A 19,568-nucleotide genomic window follows, 5' to 3' on the forward strand; every position below is an offset into this window, starting at 1 on the left:
AAATAAACATACATATACATAAATAATTTATAAATGGTAAATTGACTGAATTGTTAATTCAACTTTAATATTTATTTTAATGTTTACAAACAACTAAATAATAGTTAATTATGTTAACTAATTATTAGAAATGATATAACTTATTGTTGCACACATACAATTTTATATACTATGTTATCAGTATTTTTGAATGATTAGGAAATTATTTGTAAACTTTAAAGAATTGTCTGTAAAACATATATAAACATCATATAGATGTTTATTTGTAACACTTTGTTAATGGTTAATATTTGGTTTGTAAATTCTCTTGCATTTTAACCTCACTAATTTCACATTTTCACTAAGCTTTTATTTTGAAGACGGTAACTCGTCATTTCCGGTTTCACTTCAGTTAACTTGATGGGAGCAGCTGGTTTTGGTTCTGTTTCCGTTTGGACCAAAATATTTGGATGGTCCACCCACTCGTTTCTTCATTGGAATGATTTCCTGAACAAATACTTGATATTAGAATAAGTTTAACTTCCTCCTTCAGTAAATAAACACTGCGTTTCCTTTAAAAACATTTTCTGTTTAATCTTAATTCTGAAATATTTACCTCATCTTGTGGATTTAGTAAATATTTTTATTATAAAACTGTGTACTCTTCCATAACTGACTCTCATTCAAAACAAACTACAATATAGATTATTATAGACAACTGTGACTTCATGTCTCTGTTACTATGTGTATTTATGTTTATATTATCATCTTATTTGCTGATTGTTTATGTATGTTTGAAAATACATATTTATATATGTATTATTTATATTATTTTGCCCATACTGTGGTTTATGTGATAATTCTGCTCTTCATTTTACTCTTCATTTATTCATGTTTTAACTTTATTCTTTATTTGTTTTGAAAATGTGTCTTTGTTTGTCTTGTTTCGAGGTTATGAAAATGGATGATATGCACACTTCTGTATTCGGTATTTCACACTGAATGGATTGCTGAAGTTATGTTGTTGATGAAAAAGGAAAATTAATTAAACTATTTTTTTATCATTTGTAATTTCCTCAGTTTGTGAAGCCTTCCGTTTTCTTTGAACCCAAACCAGTAAAAATACTCTAAAATACGACGGAGTATTAGGGTCACATTGAATTTGAGATTTCGAGAATAAAGTCATAACTTTACAACTTTTTCCTCTTAAACTTATGACTTTATTCTCATAATATTACGACTTTTTTCTTGTAAACTTATGACTTTATTCTCGTAATATTACGATTTCATTTTCGAAATCCCCCGATTTTTTTTTTTCCCTCAATGTGGCCCTATAATACTCTGTCCTAACTAAATGAAAAGAAAACAAGAAAAGAAAAATGGAAAGAGAAAGACAGTGGAAAAAATGAAAGAAAGGGAAAAGAAAGCAAAAAAAAAATACAGGAAGTGAAAGACAGAAATGAAAATAAAAGCAGAGGAGGAAGGAAAAGTAAAAGGGGAAACTGAGAGAAAAGAAGCGTTTTGAACTGATTCTGTTTTCTGCCAGTGAACGTCACGTCCTTTATTCCAGTCAGTCAGCGTAGGAAAATAGATTCACATTAATGTTCTGGCTTCTGTCCTCCGTCACTTTTCTGTTTCTCTTCACAACAAACAAACAAAAAACAAAAAAATAAAGAAAACAGGCTCCATGAAAACAGAGTGGGGTCGGAGCAAAACTCACACAGGTAAAGTAAAGGTGCATTTCACTGATTATTATTGTGGCTTTCAAACCAAAGGGCGAACATTTTGGACCGAAGTCGACTCCCCCACCTTCCATATTTAATATAAAGGAGTAAAGTGCAAAAAACACAAAAGCCAGCCGATTACAAGGAAATAAAAATAAACGTTAATAATATACAAAAACAGACAGTCACAGGAGAAACCATGCAGGAAGCCGACCGCGTCTTCCACAAAGCAAAGATACTTTTAAAAGATCTTCATAGCAACAGTAATAATAATAATAATAATAAAATCTGCACATCAACAAGCTGTACAACTGTAAGAAATAGCAAAGACAGACGTCAACAACAAGAACAAAAAGGACAAATCAACAACAAGAAAGACTTTTTAGATTTAGAAACTTGATTGTGATTCTCTCATTTGTAAACAGAAAATGGCAGCATGAAGCTCTAAATGTTTGATGTCAGAAAGCCACTCAGGTTCTCGACCGGTGAGGACTTCATTACCCAGAGTTCTTGAATTCAGGAAATGAAATCATAAAAACTCTGAGTGGGTCTAGAAGGAAGGGCACAAACCGCGAAATCTGATTTGAGATTTGCAAAATCTGTCACGAGACTCGCTACGCGATGATCTATCCTAACCTTAACTATGTCGCGAGAGTTTTCCTGGTTTGGGGGCTCCCTTCTAGCCACTACCCTCTGAGTGGGTCTCTGACAGGAAAATGGGCTACTTTCAGGTTAGACTGGGAGTTAACCATCATCATCATCATCATCATCATCATCATCACAATAACTGCAGTGTTTGACAAGGATCAGCTCGTTCGTACAAACGTCTCGTCATCTCGTCACTTTAACTGTCGATTCACCTTCAAAACAACTCATCAGACTGCACCAACTAATTTAATTAAACTTTCTTTTAAGAGGTTTTCTTTGTTACTTTGAGAAGAAATAATCGTTATCTAGTGATCATTAATCAACGGAAACAGAATTGAGTCTTCTTTCTTTATATGTTGGCGAGTCTTCTGTATTTTGAACTCTTCAGTCGTTCACACGTTGGCGTCACCTGAGGGTCTCTACAGCCAAATCAATCAAGTTGATTTGATTAATTTGTCTGTAACGACTATCTCTTGGCCTCAGTGACCCTCAACCCAAAGGAGGTTCAAATGTCTGACACTCCCAACCTTAAGAACAGAGGATTTAAGGTGTCTTAAGCTCCGTTTCCACCGCAGGAACTTTCCCCCAGGACTAGCAACCTTTCGTTGCGTTTCCACCGCAGTTTCAGGGACATTTTCCAGGGACCTTTTACCCCCCAAAAAGGCTCATTGTGGTGTAGTACTTTCTGAAAGTACCAGAACTTTGGAGTTTGCGGAGATGACCGCTGCTGATTGGGAAAACACACAGCGTCGCTGCTTCAACAGCTTTAACTTGTGCACCGCTTCATTCATAAACAAGGAAGTACTCTAATATCGATTTAGTAAAAGACAAAACCTAACGTCTCATGTCATGTCGTTTTTTCAAAGGGGGGTTTTCATATTAGATACGATTGATTCGTACCGTGCCCGAGTACGGTTGCCCCCCCTCGCCACTCCCCTGCGGCTCAGCTTTCACATTAGTAAACTTGTTCCGTACCCGAGTACACTTGCGTCATCATCCACGTGTATTTGTTTATGTCGAGATCAGCTGTTTTCGGGGCGGGGCATCGTAAGACACGTGACGGAAACAAAAAAAAACCCACCAAAACCATCGTCGTTAGTCTTTCCAACAATCACCAACTCTGTTTTGGTTGAAATAAACTCTTATTTCACAGTTTGATGTGAAAATATACCGAGTACATAAAACTTACCGAGTATATAATTATAACCGTACCCGAGTACACATGAACCATACTCCATACCACCTTTCAATTGGACTCGAGTACGGATCGACAAACCGTGCCCGAGTACGGTACGGAGCGTTCACACTAATCAAACAAACTGGACTTTGGGGTTAAGTATACCCGGCTTGAGTCCCTTATGTGAAAGCACCCTAAAAGTCCCAGGAACTTTTGGTGGAAACCCGGCTTTATAGAATAAAACAACAAGTCTTAGTACCTCTAGAGGTCTCTTGACCTGGACGACTGGCACTCACTGTACTTGTACTACCTGTATACTTCTTCTAAGCTGAGAATAAAAAACTTTCAGTAAACTATTTTGTTGGATAAAATCTTTGATGAGTCTTGTGGTTGAACTGAAAGTGAAAGAGCGACACTTAAAATCTGGTCTGTGCGTCATTTTAACTTAAATCATGTTAATGTAACTTCATGATGACGTGAGATCAAACAAAGGTACAACAATTGAATCAGTAAGTTCAAAGTGACGTATAAACACCACCAGCAAATCCAGTACAGGAAGTGACATCAGAGGACGTTGTGTCATTGAGTCTGATCCTTCGAGGTCAACGCACCGCTACCCGAATCCCGATCCTTTAATCTTTGATTATCTGACCCGTTTCTGTTTTGTTTATTTGAGCCACAGGGCTTCACAGTGAAAGATTCCCACAACCACCTCCACCTCCAAACCCGGATTCCTAATGCAGGTCAAAACTGGACCAAACTGGACTTTTCCTGCTGTCACTCACTGGTTCTGAACCATTTCTCAAACTCCTTTTAGATCTGAACTGTCACAGTTCTTTTAAACATCTGGATTTTTTTACTCAGATTCTGCAGGGAACTCCAGCCAAGTCAGCCCGGGAGGTGGACCAAACTGGGGCTTCATAACATCCTTGACTTCCCATAAACGATCGTTCTGATTCCTTTTGGATCTTCAGCTGTACTGCAGATCTTCCAGGCGTCTTCCATAAATACATGTCCAGTTCACCCAGTTAAAAGGCCAAACTGGAACTCCGTGGGGCTTCATGCCGTCTCTGTCTTCCCATGAACAATTTCTTGGTCTCTTTTTGGATTATGACTTCCAGAGTGCTGCCGACCTTCCAGGCTTTTTCCACACATATTCCGAAGAAAACTCCACCTGGCCCAGTCATTCCAGTTTAATGGCCACTGGAGAATCTTGCGTTCATGGACTTCCTCTAATCTCCAATTTATTTTAGCACTTATCTTTCACGGTGCAGCTGAACTTCCAGACTTTTCCCAAACTTCCCCGTGGGTATGGAACTCCACACGTCCAGTTAGCTGTCCAAAGTCCCATCTTTGACTTCCACAGAGCGGCTCATCTTTCAGGCTCCTTCCAAACATCTACACGGTCCAGGTATATATCCAGGTAGCCCAGTTCACCCAGATAAAGAGCAAAACTGGGCCTCACCGGGGTTTCATGTCATTCATGACTTCCCTTGAGGCTTTCTTCAAACTCCTATATGATGCAGATTTCCACAAAGCTGCTGGACTTCAAGTCACTTTCCAACCAGTGTCCACAGGAATCATTACATGTCCAGTTGGCCCAGTTAGTGGACCAAACTGAGGCTTCCTCCAATCCCTGACTTGCATTGAACCATTTCTTGAACTCCTTTTAGTTCTCTTTCACATCTTTTCATGTCCGGAACGTTTCCAAACTTATTTCATATTTCCAGTTTGCCCAGTTTAGCCCAGCAGGTCCTGCAGAGGGAACCTCAGGTTTCACTCTGAACCTTTGACATAAACTCTAGATTCCCAACAAGACGTTAAACGCATTACTTCACTTGGATCTCGGGGCTGAGAAACATCAGGTTTCTGTAATGTCACACCTCACTGTAACTTTTCAAACAAATTGTGGATATTTGTTTGAAATTATAAATCCAGTTGATGACAGGGCAACTTGTTGCACAACCAGGCAGGCAACTTTGCCCCAAGAGTTACTCTCCCTCCTTTGCCCCTGCAGTGGTAAGGCCTCAGTATGCTTCAAACTAAGTTCTTATTGGCTGTTCAAGGTCAACAAGTTTCATGTAAAGACCTGAGTCAATATCAACAAGTCCCAAGTCAAGAACAAGTCTCAAGTCAAGACCCGAATCAAGAGCAACAAGTTCCACGTCAAGTACAAGTTACAAGTCAAAACCAACAAGTCAAGATTCAAAGTCAAGAGTCAAGTTCAAACAAAGTGCTAGTCTTATCATCCAACAGCACCTTAGACCATCTTTTCAATATTGGAATTAATAATAAATTTAACTCCCAAGTCAAAAACAAGTCCCTTACCAAATACCAAGTCAAGACAAAAAGTCCAACATCAAGAGATCCAAGAAGTCCAAGTGAAGTCACCAGTCATGACTTGAGTCCACCCTTATGCTATTGCCTTTTGACGAGGTCACAGGTCATACGAATATTTGAGGGATACTGATGCCTTTACAGAAATGTTTCCTGTTGCTGTCGCCCATCAAGTGAAATGTTGCTTTAAACGTCTAGTTTAGTATAATCTCTTCACATCCCTCCAGTTACTGCAACCGTAATATAACAGTGTTTCCCTCTGTATTCACACTGCTAAACAATTTAAACAAGGATTATTATTCTGACCAGTAAAAAATAAATCTGACGCCGCTCAGAGCAAGTGCAAGCATGAAGCAGAAAGTTACAGAAATACTTGTCAATGTATTGTCTCAATGCATATAACAATAAATTCATAATATACAACGACTTTCTGTTGTTTTTAACTTTTTAACAGTGCAACTTTTCATTTGTTTCAGTCCTGTCTGTAAAAGGCTGAGATCGAGATAGTCTAAATGTTTTTCTACATGTTGGCACTTCACTTTAGTGATAAAAAAAATTACATATTAGCATCATTAGTGCTTCTTCTAATTATAAACTATGGGTGAGTGCTGTAAGCTAGGCTGCACTCACTTCATGGCAAAGGACAAGTGCTTACTTTCCCATCATGCAACAGGTATCGTTTTAACAGTCAGAAATCTTTTCGGCGTCCCTTTAAACGACCTGAAGCTCTCGTTGCCACAGGACGGAGGGAGACACACTCACACCTGTATTCACACCTTGATGTGTGAGCGTCGACACAAAAACTGCTTTTTTTTTTTTTTTTTTACAAATCTGTGATCACAGGATGGCAAACAGCGAGGGGTGGACGGCAGCGCCGCCAAGCCCTGCGGTTTGTAGCACCAACGATGAAGAAAAAGACGCCCTCACACGGAGCGAGAGGCAGTTTGGCAAAAAGGTGAAGAACCAATGTCAGCAATGTGGCGTTACCATGACGACGGAGGGTCAAACTCCTCCACCAACAAAGAAGAAAAGGAGGTTCAACAGGTTTGAATCGTAAAGGGTTTAGAAGCAAAGAGACAAAACTCTGGTGTCTTTTGACAACAGCTGCTGCCGCCATTTTGGACTGATCACATTTATTATATTTAATATATTTTATTGTTCAACACATACATTTCAGTAGAATATGACAATAGAATAGAACTAATTTTGTTTTATTTTTGTACGGCACTTTGTAGGCGGACGTTTAACTGGCATCTAGTAGTCGCTTTCAGTCCAAAATGGCGGAATTTTCTGGAAGAGCCCGGAATTAGATTTAGATAGAAAAACGCATTAAATTCATAAAAAACAGCTTGTGTTTGGACTACGGCTGTCAAAATTAACGCAAATTCGTTTTAACTTCACTAATGTCTTTAACACATTACCGCAACTTGTGATTTTTAGGTTGTAACCATGTCGTACTAGCCTGTCGCGAAGGAGGTTAAATAACGCTCCAAACTAAATTTTGGCGAGGAAAAACTGTCATGTCCATTTTCAAAGGGGTCCCTTGACCTCTGACCTCCAGATATGTGAATGAAAATGGGTTCCATGGGTACCCACGAGTCTCCCCTTTACAGACATGACCACTTTATGATAATCACATGCAGTTTGGGGCAAGTCATAGTCAAGTCAACACACTGACACACTGACAGCTGTTGTTGCCTGTTGGGCTTCAGTTTACCATGTTATGATTTGAGCATATTGTTTTATGCTAAATGCAGTACCTGTGAGGGTTTCTGGACAATATCTGTCATTGTTTTGTGTTGTTAATTGATTTGCAATAATAAATATATACATAAATTTGCATAAAGCAGCATATTTTTCCACTCCCAAGTTGATACGAGTATTAAATACTTATACCATAAAAAACAGCTTGTGTTTGGACATCAGGTTGTCTAAGCACTCTTTCCTACAGCGAAAAGAAGTGTTGAGTTCTACTTTGAAGAAGAAAACCCGTCAACCTCATCTCAAAAACATCTCCAAGCTTGAACTCAAGCGTCACTTCCCAAAAACCTTCAAGGCAACGAGAAAGTCAACGATAGAGATAAAAGAATATCTGAGATCAGGACTTCAGACGTGGTAACGTCACATTGCTGACAGACGGTGCTTCAGTGGTGATCGAGAGGAGGTGGTCGAAGAGTTAGTGCAAAGGGCGCATGGCAACATACAACAACAGCTAAGCTAAGCTAGCAGGCTAATCATATAGACTCAGTGCTACAGAAGCTAACTTTCTGCAAATATCCCTCATTAATACATCATCTCTTACTGCATTTCCTACTGCATGTCTCCGTGGCAGGTAACTTTGTGCTTTGCTCTTTGTGCCTGAGCTGTAGCCGTTTTGTTCAACAGGAAAGGACAAACTTCTACCTGTAATTCTGTGGCCGTGAAGGCTGCGTTCAGACGCCGCATATCATCGTTTCTTCACTGACATTTGTGTCCCGGAGGCGAATGAAGCGGGAGACTTTTTTTTTTTGGCCAAGTACGTGCTAATGTCAGTCACATAGGTTTGGTTTTTCACTCTCAAGTCGAGGGCAGATGACAAAAATGAAAAATCTTAAAAACACCGTCGGGTCTCGTTGTGGTCGGTCGGGCTGCGTCTTCGCGGCACTGACTCACTGACGAGTGTTGAATGCCGTCAAAGTTGTCAGCTTGTTGACTTATTCTTTGACTCCTGATTTAAGTAATCGTTTATCAGTTTTATGCTGTATTTCATTAGATAAAGTCCTTGTGCTGCTGTTTGTATTCGGACAAATTCAACGTTTGAGTAGTTTGGCTTCTTTAGGGGCGGCGATATCATGATATACATTTTTCTATCAGAGATTTTGTGGGAAATGTTTAAGATATTACTGAGCAAGATTTATTTATGCATCAGGTATTTTAGAACAAACATGCCCGTCTGGTTTGTTTGTAAGTCCATTCATTTAAGTGTATTATATCAAAATATATACTGATATTTTGATATATGAAATTATAAAAATGACAAAGGATTGTCACTCATCCCCATTTGTATAGAAATATGTCATAAAAAGTTTAGTTTCAGTACACATTGGTACCTCTCAAATGTATATGTATGAATTTGCAGACTCAAATTAGTTTTTGTGTTTTCTTAAATCTTTGAATAATCTTCCATATTTCTGATCCTACAGTGTTGTTACAGAGGAGCTTCTTCCGCTAACAAACTAAGATTTAATCTGTCAAGTTTCTCTGAATTAATTATTTACATCTGATCATCTAAAATGGCTTCTGCACTAGTATAGAAATATTTAAAATGACAACCGACGGGAAAACAGGCCTTTAAATTACAAACATAGCTGCCGCCCACCACAGACTTTGACCCGACATAAAGTGTTTTTGATCCATTTTAAACAATTTCATTAATAAACTCAGTGAATTATAATGAAACGAGTTTCAGACCGAATGATAGATGTTCTGATATTGAACCTCGACTAAAATAAATAATTGAATTTCATGTGAACGCGGCTCGTTTTACACAATATTTCTGGGCGATGGGGTAGTTAATGAGGGCATTGATATTTGTCACACACACACACACACACACACACACAATCAGAAATATCTACGAAACCAACACGAACACAACAAACCAAAGAACAGAGGAACTCTTTAAAGAGCAGAGCAGAGCCGAGCTTCGATTCAGGACTTCATCTTCACCTCCACAACACTCTTACAGGCTTCAAAACATCCTGTTTTATTGCTACGATGGAGTATTAGGGCCACACTGAGGAACAATAAATAAACCTGAGATTTCTAGAAAAAAGTCGTAATATTATGGGAATAAAGTCATAATCTTATAAAGTAGTAATTTGACGTGTTATTTTAGAGGGGAAATAGCGTGAAAATGAGGAACGTGGAGCATCTTGTAAAGTTATACTTTAGTTTAGGTTTAGGCTTTGGCTTTATACTTCATCTTTCGCACATCAGCACCACATTATCATCAGTATCAGGACCTTGAAAAGATTGAGCAAAAACTGTTTATTCTGAAGAAAGAATCACACGGACCTGATGAGGAAACTGCCTCTTTTGTGGAGGAGGAAATTAATTTGTATTCTCGAAATCTCAGATATTTTCTTCCCTTAACGTGCCTAATACTATATAGTCTATATATAGTCATACTATATAGTCGTATTTTGCCCTACAGTTGCAAATGTTTTTTTTTTTCTACATCTACATGGCGTGAAGTGAAGGTGAATCGAGGCTGAGCTCCGTTAAAGAGGTCATTTGTTTCATATTTAGCACAAAGAGCCTTTACAAGGCTCTGACCCGTAGTACCTTCTGTATCCATCCACCAGGCTGAAGTCCGTCTGGAGCCTGATTCCGTACTGTGTACATGTCTCCTTCCCCTCTTCCTCTTTTCTTACCCTCCTTCCTTTACATCACGCTTTTCTTTTATCTGTTTATATTCTACGATAAATTGACTGATCCCGAAGCAGCGGAAGCGACGCAGTAGACGACCAAACCTCAGCACAGTAAATGAGAAGTCTGGAGATGAAGGATGCGAGGAGGCGAGGAAGGATGGATGGAAGGAAGGAAGGAAGGAAGGAAGGAAGGAAGGAAGGAAGGAAGGAAGGAAGGAAGAGGTTTGATTTGAGGCCCGGCCACCTGAGGAGTCGTTCTTCTGGTTTCCAGTCGACACACAGACAGACGGACGGACATGCAGATAAAGAATCGCTGGTTTCTAACAGCGTCTGTTAACAAGTGCAATGAGAGCCGATGGAAGGACGGCGCGTCGAGGTTCTGGCTTCATTTATCCTCCTCGATTGGCTCTCTGCTGGCGCCAATCTGGGATTTCCACCAATAAGGAAGAGGAAAGGTAAAGGGGGCGGGGCTTTGTTGCAGGTGAGGTAAAAGCTGAGTGATAAAAAAGACGAGGAGGAAGAAAGCTAGTGTCCCTCTCTCTTTGAGGAGGAAGTGCTCTCTCCCGTCTCCTCCTCCTCGCCCTTCATCACGGTGATGGAGCAGACAGAGGAGGAGGAGGTGCTCTCTCCCACCTCCTCCTCCTCCTCTCGCTTCGCCACGGTGATGGAGCAGATGGAGGAGGAGGCAGGAGCAGCGGAGGTGGAAGGCAGCGGCGGGTTGACGTGCAGCTCTACCGGCGTCAACGTGATCTCCACCTCACCCCGCTCCTCGTGCAGCGTGGGCAGAGGAAGAGGTGGAGGGTGGAGGTGCGGCGCCGGCGGAGGAGCGGCGTTGCTGTTGTTATTGCTCGGCCGCGGAGCTTTCTGGATGACTTCCACCATCGGGGTCCGTCCCGCCGCCGCCGCCAGCTCCCAGCTGGGGTTGCCTGGGCTCTGGAACAGCAGCAGCGGCCTGCCGTGGCGGTCCGGCTCCACCGCCCCGCCTGGCTGACAATGCACCACCACCCCGCGGTGCTCCATCAGCCGGTGACCCGGGTCCGACACCGCCGGCAGCTGACTCAGAACCAGCCCCGGCTGGTCCTGGATCACCAGCTCCAGCACCGGCTGCGAGGAGGACGAGGAAGAAGCTTTCTGGATGACGCCGCCGGTCAAGGAGGTGATGATGGAAGGGTGGGAGGGCGGCGCAGGAGGCGGGGGCTTGGGAGAAAGAGCAGCAGGAGGAGGAGGAGGAAGGGCATCCTCCGGCCGAGGTTTTCTTGGTCGTCCACGTTTCCGTTTCACCGGAGGAGCAGCAGACACGCCCACAGAGCCGCCGCCTGGCGCCACCACCTCCAGGGGGCGCTTGATGGCGTTCCCTCGTGCTTTCTGGACCACCGAGGTGGGGGCCGCAAGGGCGTGCTGCTGCTGCTGAGGAGGAGGAGGTTGAGGTGGCTGCAGCGGGGCGATCTTCTCCCGCTCGTACGACAGACAGCCCTGAGGCAAGATCATCACCGGAACAGGCCCGCCCTGCTGCTGGGGCAGCGTCGCCATGGCAATGACCTTCACCCCACCGCCGCTGGCGGCGGCGGCGGCAGCTGGGCCTCCGGGTCCAGACGCCACACCGACACCTGAGGCGTCTTTGGGAGCCAGCGAGGGCGGAGAGGAGCGGACGGAGAGCTGGGTCTTATCAGGGATGGAGCTCCGAGGGAGGATTCTGGGTAACTGCTTCATGAAGGCTTCCACCTGCAGCACAGGTAGTCACGTTACTGATTGATCTGATCAATAGCCCTCTTTTCTGTTAGTAGTGGAGGCAGACTAATTCTCTGAACACGTTAGTTAATGCTGGCTAGCAAGTATTGTTGGCTTGTTTTTTTAACAATGGCTGAAGAAAATACTAGTTTCTCTCAATATGTGCCGTCACTCACTCTCCAGGATCACCAGTGTTAGTTGAGAAAGTTAACATTAACCAACGGGACCAGATTAGCCGACCCCTACGCCGCTGGAGACTACTTCAGGAGTAGTAGACGGCTGGCTAACGTTAGTTAGCTAGCTAGCTTGTCCTTAGACTGACATGCATGACAGCATGACGGAATTAGCAGGCTAAGCTAGCTAAGTAGTCAGCCGGGCAGGTGGCCAACGGCAGCGCTGTAAAGATAAATTGAGGGTGTATAAATCTTTGGATGCCTATAGTTAACTATCCTTCAGTAAAGTCAGTCAAAAAGAGAGTCGTACAATATCGGCGAAGCGTTTCAGAGATGGAGAGAAAGGGTTGCTAATAGTTTAGTCTTCTGCTAACAGCAGCTAACGGCTCACGGCTGCGGTTAGCAGACCGCTAAATATTAGCAACATTTACTCTCCATCTCTGAAACGTTTATCTGATATTGTAGCTCGCTAGATCCTCAAATCACAGTTTGTCATCTCAAATGTCTGTGATATCTGGATTCTGGCACCCAACAACACAGCAAGATGTCATTTTAGATGTGTAACTTTAGCCCACTGCTAGTGTTAGCCTCCAGTCTTCCCTTTGTTTAGCCTCCAGCTAACACCGTGACCTCATCATGACGTCATCAATAAAAGGGTCTATTAAAAATAAAACACATTTAATCCTAAAAAAAACAGTAAATAAAGTCTGACTGCAGAAACAGAAACCTGACTGATGATTATAAACAGGTGTGAACCCACCGCAGGACGCAGCGAGGAGGAGGAGGGAGGAGGAGGAGCGTCCAGGGAGGAAGGCTTGGCTGCTGATTTGTCTCCAGACGGCGGCTTCAGTGAAGACGAGGACGAAGAGTCTCCGAGATCCTTCTGCAGACAGACAGGAAGTAGTGAGCGGTAGTGACAGATTATCAGTGAGTGATCAGTGATTGATCATTGTGATCACCTTCTGGTCGGCAGCTCCGTCGCTGCCAGCTTTAGAGATGACGGGCGTTTTCTTGATGACCTTGTGCGGTTTGGCGGGACCTCCTGCAGACAGACAGACAGACGACACAGCTGTCAATCATCTTTCAACAAACATCAGGGTTACCGTCGCCGTTACATCACTCTCAAACCTTCACGCCTGGATTACATCATGTGTTACATCACAACGACTCAGATAACAATCTGCTTTATCTGCCAAGTATGTGAAGACTCCCAAGGAATAACACAGAAATAAACATACAGCTTAGAACAAGAACAAGTAGGGACCTCTCCCACGCCGAACGGCCGTCTCCGACCCGCCAAGTTGAGAAAAAAAGAACCGTGGGAGTTTTCCTTTTGTATCAGGCACCAAAAAAGCTGTTGAGTTAATTTGCTTTACTGCTGTCAAAGTTAACACAATAACGCGTCATCTTTTCCTTCCCTACCTCCTTATAAGGAGGCGTTTTCTCATAATCCATCCATGACTTTAGATAGAGGAGCCTGAGAATAACAGCAAAGGGGAGGGAAACATCATCCTGACGACATTTTAAAGACATTTCCATGCGTCATGATGCGTCATTTTAGGCTTTTCGTGTGTCATTTAACTCCACGTCGTTATCGTGAAACGGTCGTGTTTGCGTTAAGGCAACAAAACCACTCAGAGATAGATGTTATTATTTTTAAGCAGTGGCCCCACCAAAGTACCTTTTTGGTGGCGCAGATGTTAACGTTGTGTAAAAACAATACAGAAAACGCAATTTAACATAATTTAACACAGCCTTCATTAACTGTGACACTAACAGAATAAAAATATCGAATTATTTATTCAAATGAAAACTAAAGGTCTTTGTTCTCTCACAGTCAAAAGTTATCATGATAATAACGCGTTAACGCAAATTTGTTTTAAAGCCACTAATTTCTTTGACGCATTAACGTAACTTGTGGTTTTTAGGTTGTAGCGGCTCAGTTTTAAGATAAGATAAGATATTCCTTTATTAGTCCCGCAGTGGGGAAATTTGCAGTGTACAGCAGCAAAGGGGATAGTGCAAAAAAACAAGGTGCATCAGCTAACACAGTAAAAAAGAGCTAAACAAAGTGTAACAAAATATGAAGGAAGGAAGTATAAAAATAGGAGCAGTATATACAGTATTGACAATAAACAGACTATTAACAAAATTGCACAAGTGGAAAATGATATTGCACAGTTCATATGAAGCTAGAAAACCTAATGAATCCATTGATACCAACCATGTCATACTAGCTTGTAATGAAGGAGGTTAAATAATGCTCCAAACTTACTCTAAATTTTGGCGAGGAAAAACTGGCATGGCCATTTTCAAAGGGGTCCCTTGACCTCTGACCTCCAGATATGTGAATGTAAATGGGTTCTATGGGTACCCACGAGTCTCCCCTTTACAGACATGACCACTTTATGATAATCACATGCAGTTTGGGGGCAAGTCATAGTCAAGTCAGCACACTGACACACTGACTGCAGTTTGTTATGTTATGATTTGAGCATATTTGTTATGCTAAATGCAGTACCTGTGAGGGTTTCTGGACAATATTTGTCATTGTTTTGTGTTTTTAATTGATTTCCAATAATAAATATATACATACATTTGCATAAAGCAGCATATTTGTCCACTCCCATGTTGATAAGAGTATTAAATACTTGACAAATCTCCCTTCAAGGTACATTTAGAACAGATACAAAATGTGTGATTAATTTGGGATTTATCGCGAGTATTACAAAGACAATGACAGAATGTAAACACACACACACACACACACACAGACCTGCGAGGGCGGCGGAGGTCACCAGCTCGGCCTGGCTGCAGCGAGGGTTGACGATGTGCTCCTGGATCAGGTGACGAGCGATCTCCACCACCGTGTCGAACGAACGCTTCAGGATCTTCTGCGCCCAGTCACAGATCAGCTCGCACGCCGCCTCCGTCACTTCCTGTTTGTATGTCTGGACCAGCTCAGTCAGCTCAGCCTGGAGGCGAAGAGGAGGAAGAGGAGGAAACGCTGACGGGACTCATTCTTCTTCATTTGGGGACTAATCTATTTCACATGTATAATAAAACATCTGGTGTCTGAATTGAACTGTTTTTATCCGTTAGAGGAGTTATTGAAGGAGAGAAGATCAATATACCAGCTGATTAATAACTTTTCACACAGTACTGTAGTGTGTGTTAATAAACTATCAGAGTGAGTGTGTGTGTGTGTGTGTGTGTGTGTGTGTGTACGTACCGGGTCGTTCTTCAGGTCCAGGTTGGGCAGCAGAGGCATGTTGAGAACAGTCTTCCTCCTGATGCCGCTGTAACAGTACGTACCAGCCGGGCAGGTTAGGGAATTCAACCAGCAACCCTGATAGTCTGACTCATCAGAGGTCTCAGATAATTCTATATTAATACAGTCAACATGTTACTTAATAAAATTTTCGTCTCGGCGACGAGCTGTATTCACACATACTGCCATTGCACTGTACACACAATCCCATTTTTTCTCTAAAATACAGTTTGCAGGCAGTCGTTTTTTTTAAAAATTATCATTCATTTGATTTATTATTTCATATTTATTCATTTTGTTTTATTATACAGACAGACTGACTTATGGAATAAATGTGAAATTACGTTCACCGGCAGGTTGCTTTTATTTTGAAGTCAGTTCTTAGACGCTCTTACCATAATGCCTAAGGAGGACAGAACGTACCACAATCAATAATAAATGAATAAATATGTCATTAAATGTATCAAAAATAATATTAAAAATAAATGTAGTCATTAATTAATTGACTTATGTATTTATTGTTTTCTTTACACATTTCTTTATGCATTTCTGCCTCATTATGCAAATGAGAGGGCTGTCACCCACGTGTGTCAATAAATAAATAATAAATGCAAAAATTAATAAATACATTTAAAAATAAATACATAAATAAATAAAAGGTACAATTAAACGGAAGAGTAAATGAATAAGGGAATTAATACAAATATAAAATAAATAAAGAAGCAAATTCAAACAGAACTATCAATTTATGTCACATTTTATCAATTAATTAATGGCTACATTTATTTTTAATTTTATTTTTGCTATATTTAATGATATATTTATCGAGTCATTTATTTAGTCATTTATTTTTAAATGTATGTATTGTATGTTTACGTATTTGATTTTGGCAGGTTCCGTCCTCCATATATGCCGAGCAGACACAAGTACCGCCGTTTTCTGAACTGAGAAGCAAAACGCCAAAGCGAGTCTCATGCTGGCGGCATAAAAAATGATGTGACCATATGTAATCGATGTTCGTGATATACTCATTCACTACATCCCACGTAGAACAAGCTGCAACATATATATGCGACGGCAGGTGAAAGGTCGGTAAAAGGATATTTGGACTGTCCTCTGCCGCCGAGCCGTCGGGCCTTGATATTGGGGAAGATGTCTCTGATGATCTTCCCGAAGTTGGCGGCGCTCAGAGGGCGATGCTGCAGGTTCTCGCAGTATCTCCTGGAGGGACAGAGACAGGAAAACGGTCAGGCATCACATGACCCCACAGATGACCTCAGAGGAGATTAATGTGTGAGTGTTTACTGACTTGTAAGTCTCGTAGACGTCCTGTTTGGGCAGACAGGTGTCTGAATGCTCCTCCAGGTGACTGCGGATCCAGTTACAGGTGTGAAGCTGGTCGGCTGTGTTGAACGAACTGGAGTCGCCGCCGCTACACAAACACACACAGACAGTCAGTGAGTAGGACACCTCAGTATTCCTGTCCTCTAACCAAACAGCAGCAGGTCTGACCTCTTTTTTTTTTTTTAAAGTTATTTTTTTGGGGGCATTTTCCATTTTTTTTATTGACAGGACAGTGGATAGAGTCTTGAAAGGGGGGAGAGAGAGAGTGGATTCGAACCCGGGCCGCCGCGGTCAGGACCAAGCCTTAATACATGGACGCCCGCTCTACCAACTGAGCTAACCCAGGCGCCCAGGTCTGACCTCTTTTCTCCGGAGCTGGGTCCAGAGGGCAGCTGGAGGTACAGGTACAGCTTGTCGTTGTCGGAGAAACGCTGAACGTCTTGCTGTATAAGAAGAACAGAACAAATCACAACTGAGCTCTGAGGTGAGCTACACTCATCACTGATCTCATGCTGCATCATCAACGTTTGGTTCTTACCAGGATCTGATCCACTTTGGTCTGAACACTCTTACTGCAAGACAGAGAACATAATCATGATCCACACAGGGAGCTGCTATTAAACTTCACATCTGCCACACACTTCGGGATGGGATGGAGTCTGCAGATGTGGTGACGCTGTATCGTAATCAGCATAGTGAACCGGGAAAAAGCGCTGCCAAAACTGCCAAAGAGGAATAAAAGAGGAGTGGACTTACGAGATGTTGCTCTTGAGTTTCTGCAGCAGCATGCTGGGCTCTGTGTCGCCCTCCCCCGCCTCCAGACTGCCATCCCCCCGCCGGGAGGCGTCGGCCCGCTGGTGCCGTTGGTCCTCTGACATCTGGACCAACTAACCAGTGCTGAGTTCCACCATCTGAAGAGGACACACAGACAAAAACACTCATTCAACTGTGTTGTTGTTGTTCCAAATACACTAGCAGTATTATTATTATTATATTATTTTTATTAACTGTCATCCAACTAACTCATGTAATTAAGTTAATAACTGTTTTCAGCATTGACATATTTTTACTTGTTGGATGATTAGACTCAACACAGGGAGAGTTATTAATAATATAATAATAATAATAATAATAATATAATAATAATACTGCTGTCAGATGACAGACAGCCAGCCACCTGTCTCCTGTCACTGAACCACACTGTATTTTATCATCATTCACGTTTTAAAGCTCTGGTTTCAGGCCGGTTCTATGCTGACATCCGGTGACACTAAAATAACTCCACACATCAATGATCTCCTCATGGTTGTACTACAACACTTAGTTTGGAAAAACATGCTTTTGCATAATTTTGGTGAATTTTTAAATGGGAAAATATTAAATATCTGGAAAAAATATTATTTGGTATTTTGAATGGATAAATATTCAATAACTTCAGTATTATACAGTGTAGTATCACCAAAATTACTTCACACATCAATGATCTCCTCATGGTTGTACTACAACACTTAGTTTGGAAAAATATGCTTTTGCATAATTTTGAATGGGAAAAATCTTAAATATTGGAAAAAATATGATATTGCATAATTCTTTTGAATTTTTAATGGGAAAAATATTCAATAACTTCAGTATTATACAGTGTAGCACCACCAACATTACTTCCCACGTCAATGATCTCCTCATAGTTGTACTACAACACTGGTGACACTAAAAGGCCCCGCTGGCTGCCGGGTAGTGGTGACACATGCCGGCTGTCACGGTGCCGTTACACGTTACTACTAGCTACTACCGGAGCGGGAGGCATGTTTCTGTTTCTGTGGAGCAAAACACAGCAGCCCACCGCCGGCCACAGATAGCCGGACTGTGACAGCCTGTGTACCCCCCCTCCACCACCATGTCATGTCTGACTGCCGTGTTTACAGAGGGGCGGTGGTGGTCATGTGCTGCCATTTACTACTAGTACAACACACACACACGCGCGCGCACGCACGCACACGCACGCACGCACACACACGCTCTCTGACCCAGCTCAACATGTTACTGTTGAGCTAACAGGCTAGCTAGCGGACAGCCTCTGCGTTAGCCGAGCGAGGCAACACGTTAGCTGGATTCAAAACAAACACATTCAACAACGACTCAATAACGTATAAACCGAGAGCTTCTCGTGGAGGAACGTCTCGTTAGTTTGGCGAACATGTGCCGCGTTCCTACGGTGGCTACTAGCGAGCCGCAGACTAGCCTAGCTTGGTTGCTAACAGATAGCACTAGCTAGCTGCTAACCGGCTAACTAGCCTAGCTTGATGCTAACAGCTAGCACTAGCTAGCCAGCACGGAAACACCCCTTAAACGTGTTTTTACACACCATTTATAATTTCAAAATAATCCCCGTTAATAGTTTATTGATCCTGTTATTAATGTATGATGGGTTCGGTGAGTCCCATTTGAGTATTTATTTTAAAAAAGAAAAAAGAAAGTACCTGAGCCAAGATACAGCAAAAATCCCCCTTTCAGATTTTTTTGTGATTGGACGACTTTGTTATGTCTGCCTGACTACAAAGCCAGCGTCTATTCCGATTGGTCAGCTGTCAGAAAGCTACCCGGATACCAAAAGTAGGTGAAATCCCATTGGTCGAGCGGAATTATTCTTCTGACAGGGATTATTCTGATTGGGCGCGTTTTCCTGGTCTGCCCAGTTACAAATCAGATGAATTTATCTCGCGAAATCTGCATAGCAACAGGCGCCTGAAAGCGAAAGTACGTCAAAATAAACATTTT

The 19,568-nt window shown here is 42.0% G+C and overlaps 1 protein-coding gene across 2 annotated transcripts; it reads right to left on the reverse strand.

Annotated features, from left to right (window-relative positions):
* Window positions 1–1,509: 1,509 nt before the first annotated feature.
* rfx5 (regulatory factor X, 5) lies at window positions 1,510–19,428 on the reverse strand. Of its 2 annotated transcripts, none has more exons than XM_074612964.1 (11): window positions 19,271–19,428; window positions 17,550–17,704; window positions 17,332–17,365; window positions 17,154–17,236; window positions 16,759–16,881; window positions 16,554–16,670; window positions 15,411–15,489; window positions 14,955–15,153; window positions 13,138–13,220; window positions 12,939–13,061; window positions 1,510–11,999 (listed from the first exon to the last, which is right to left on the reverse strand). In XM_074612964.1, exons 2-11 carry the CDS (start codon window positions 17,669–17,671, stop codon window positions 10,803–10,805), a joined length of 2,160 nt encoding a protein of 719 aa, XP_074469065.1. In that variant the 5' UTR covers window positions 17,672–17,704; window positions 19,271–19,428; the 3' UTR covers window positions 1,510–10,802. The 2 variants fall into 2 exon arrangements, with proteins under 2 accessions (XP_074469065.1, XP_074469066.1); XM_074612965.1 differs by lacking the exon at window positions 19,271–19,428 and adding an exon at window positions 19,156–19,246.
* Window positions 19,429–19,568: the final 140 nt, after the last annotated feature.

Source organism: Sebastes fasciatus, chromosome 17, assembly GCF_043250625.1.
Source record: "Sebastes fasciatus isolate fSebFas1 chromosome 17, fSebFas1.pri, whole genome shotgun sequence".
In the NCBI taxonomy this organism is placed as follows: Eukaryota; Metazoa; Chordata; class Actinopteri; order Perciformes; family Sebastidae; genus Sebastes; species Sebastes fasciatus.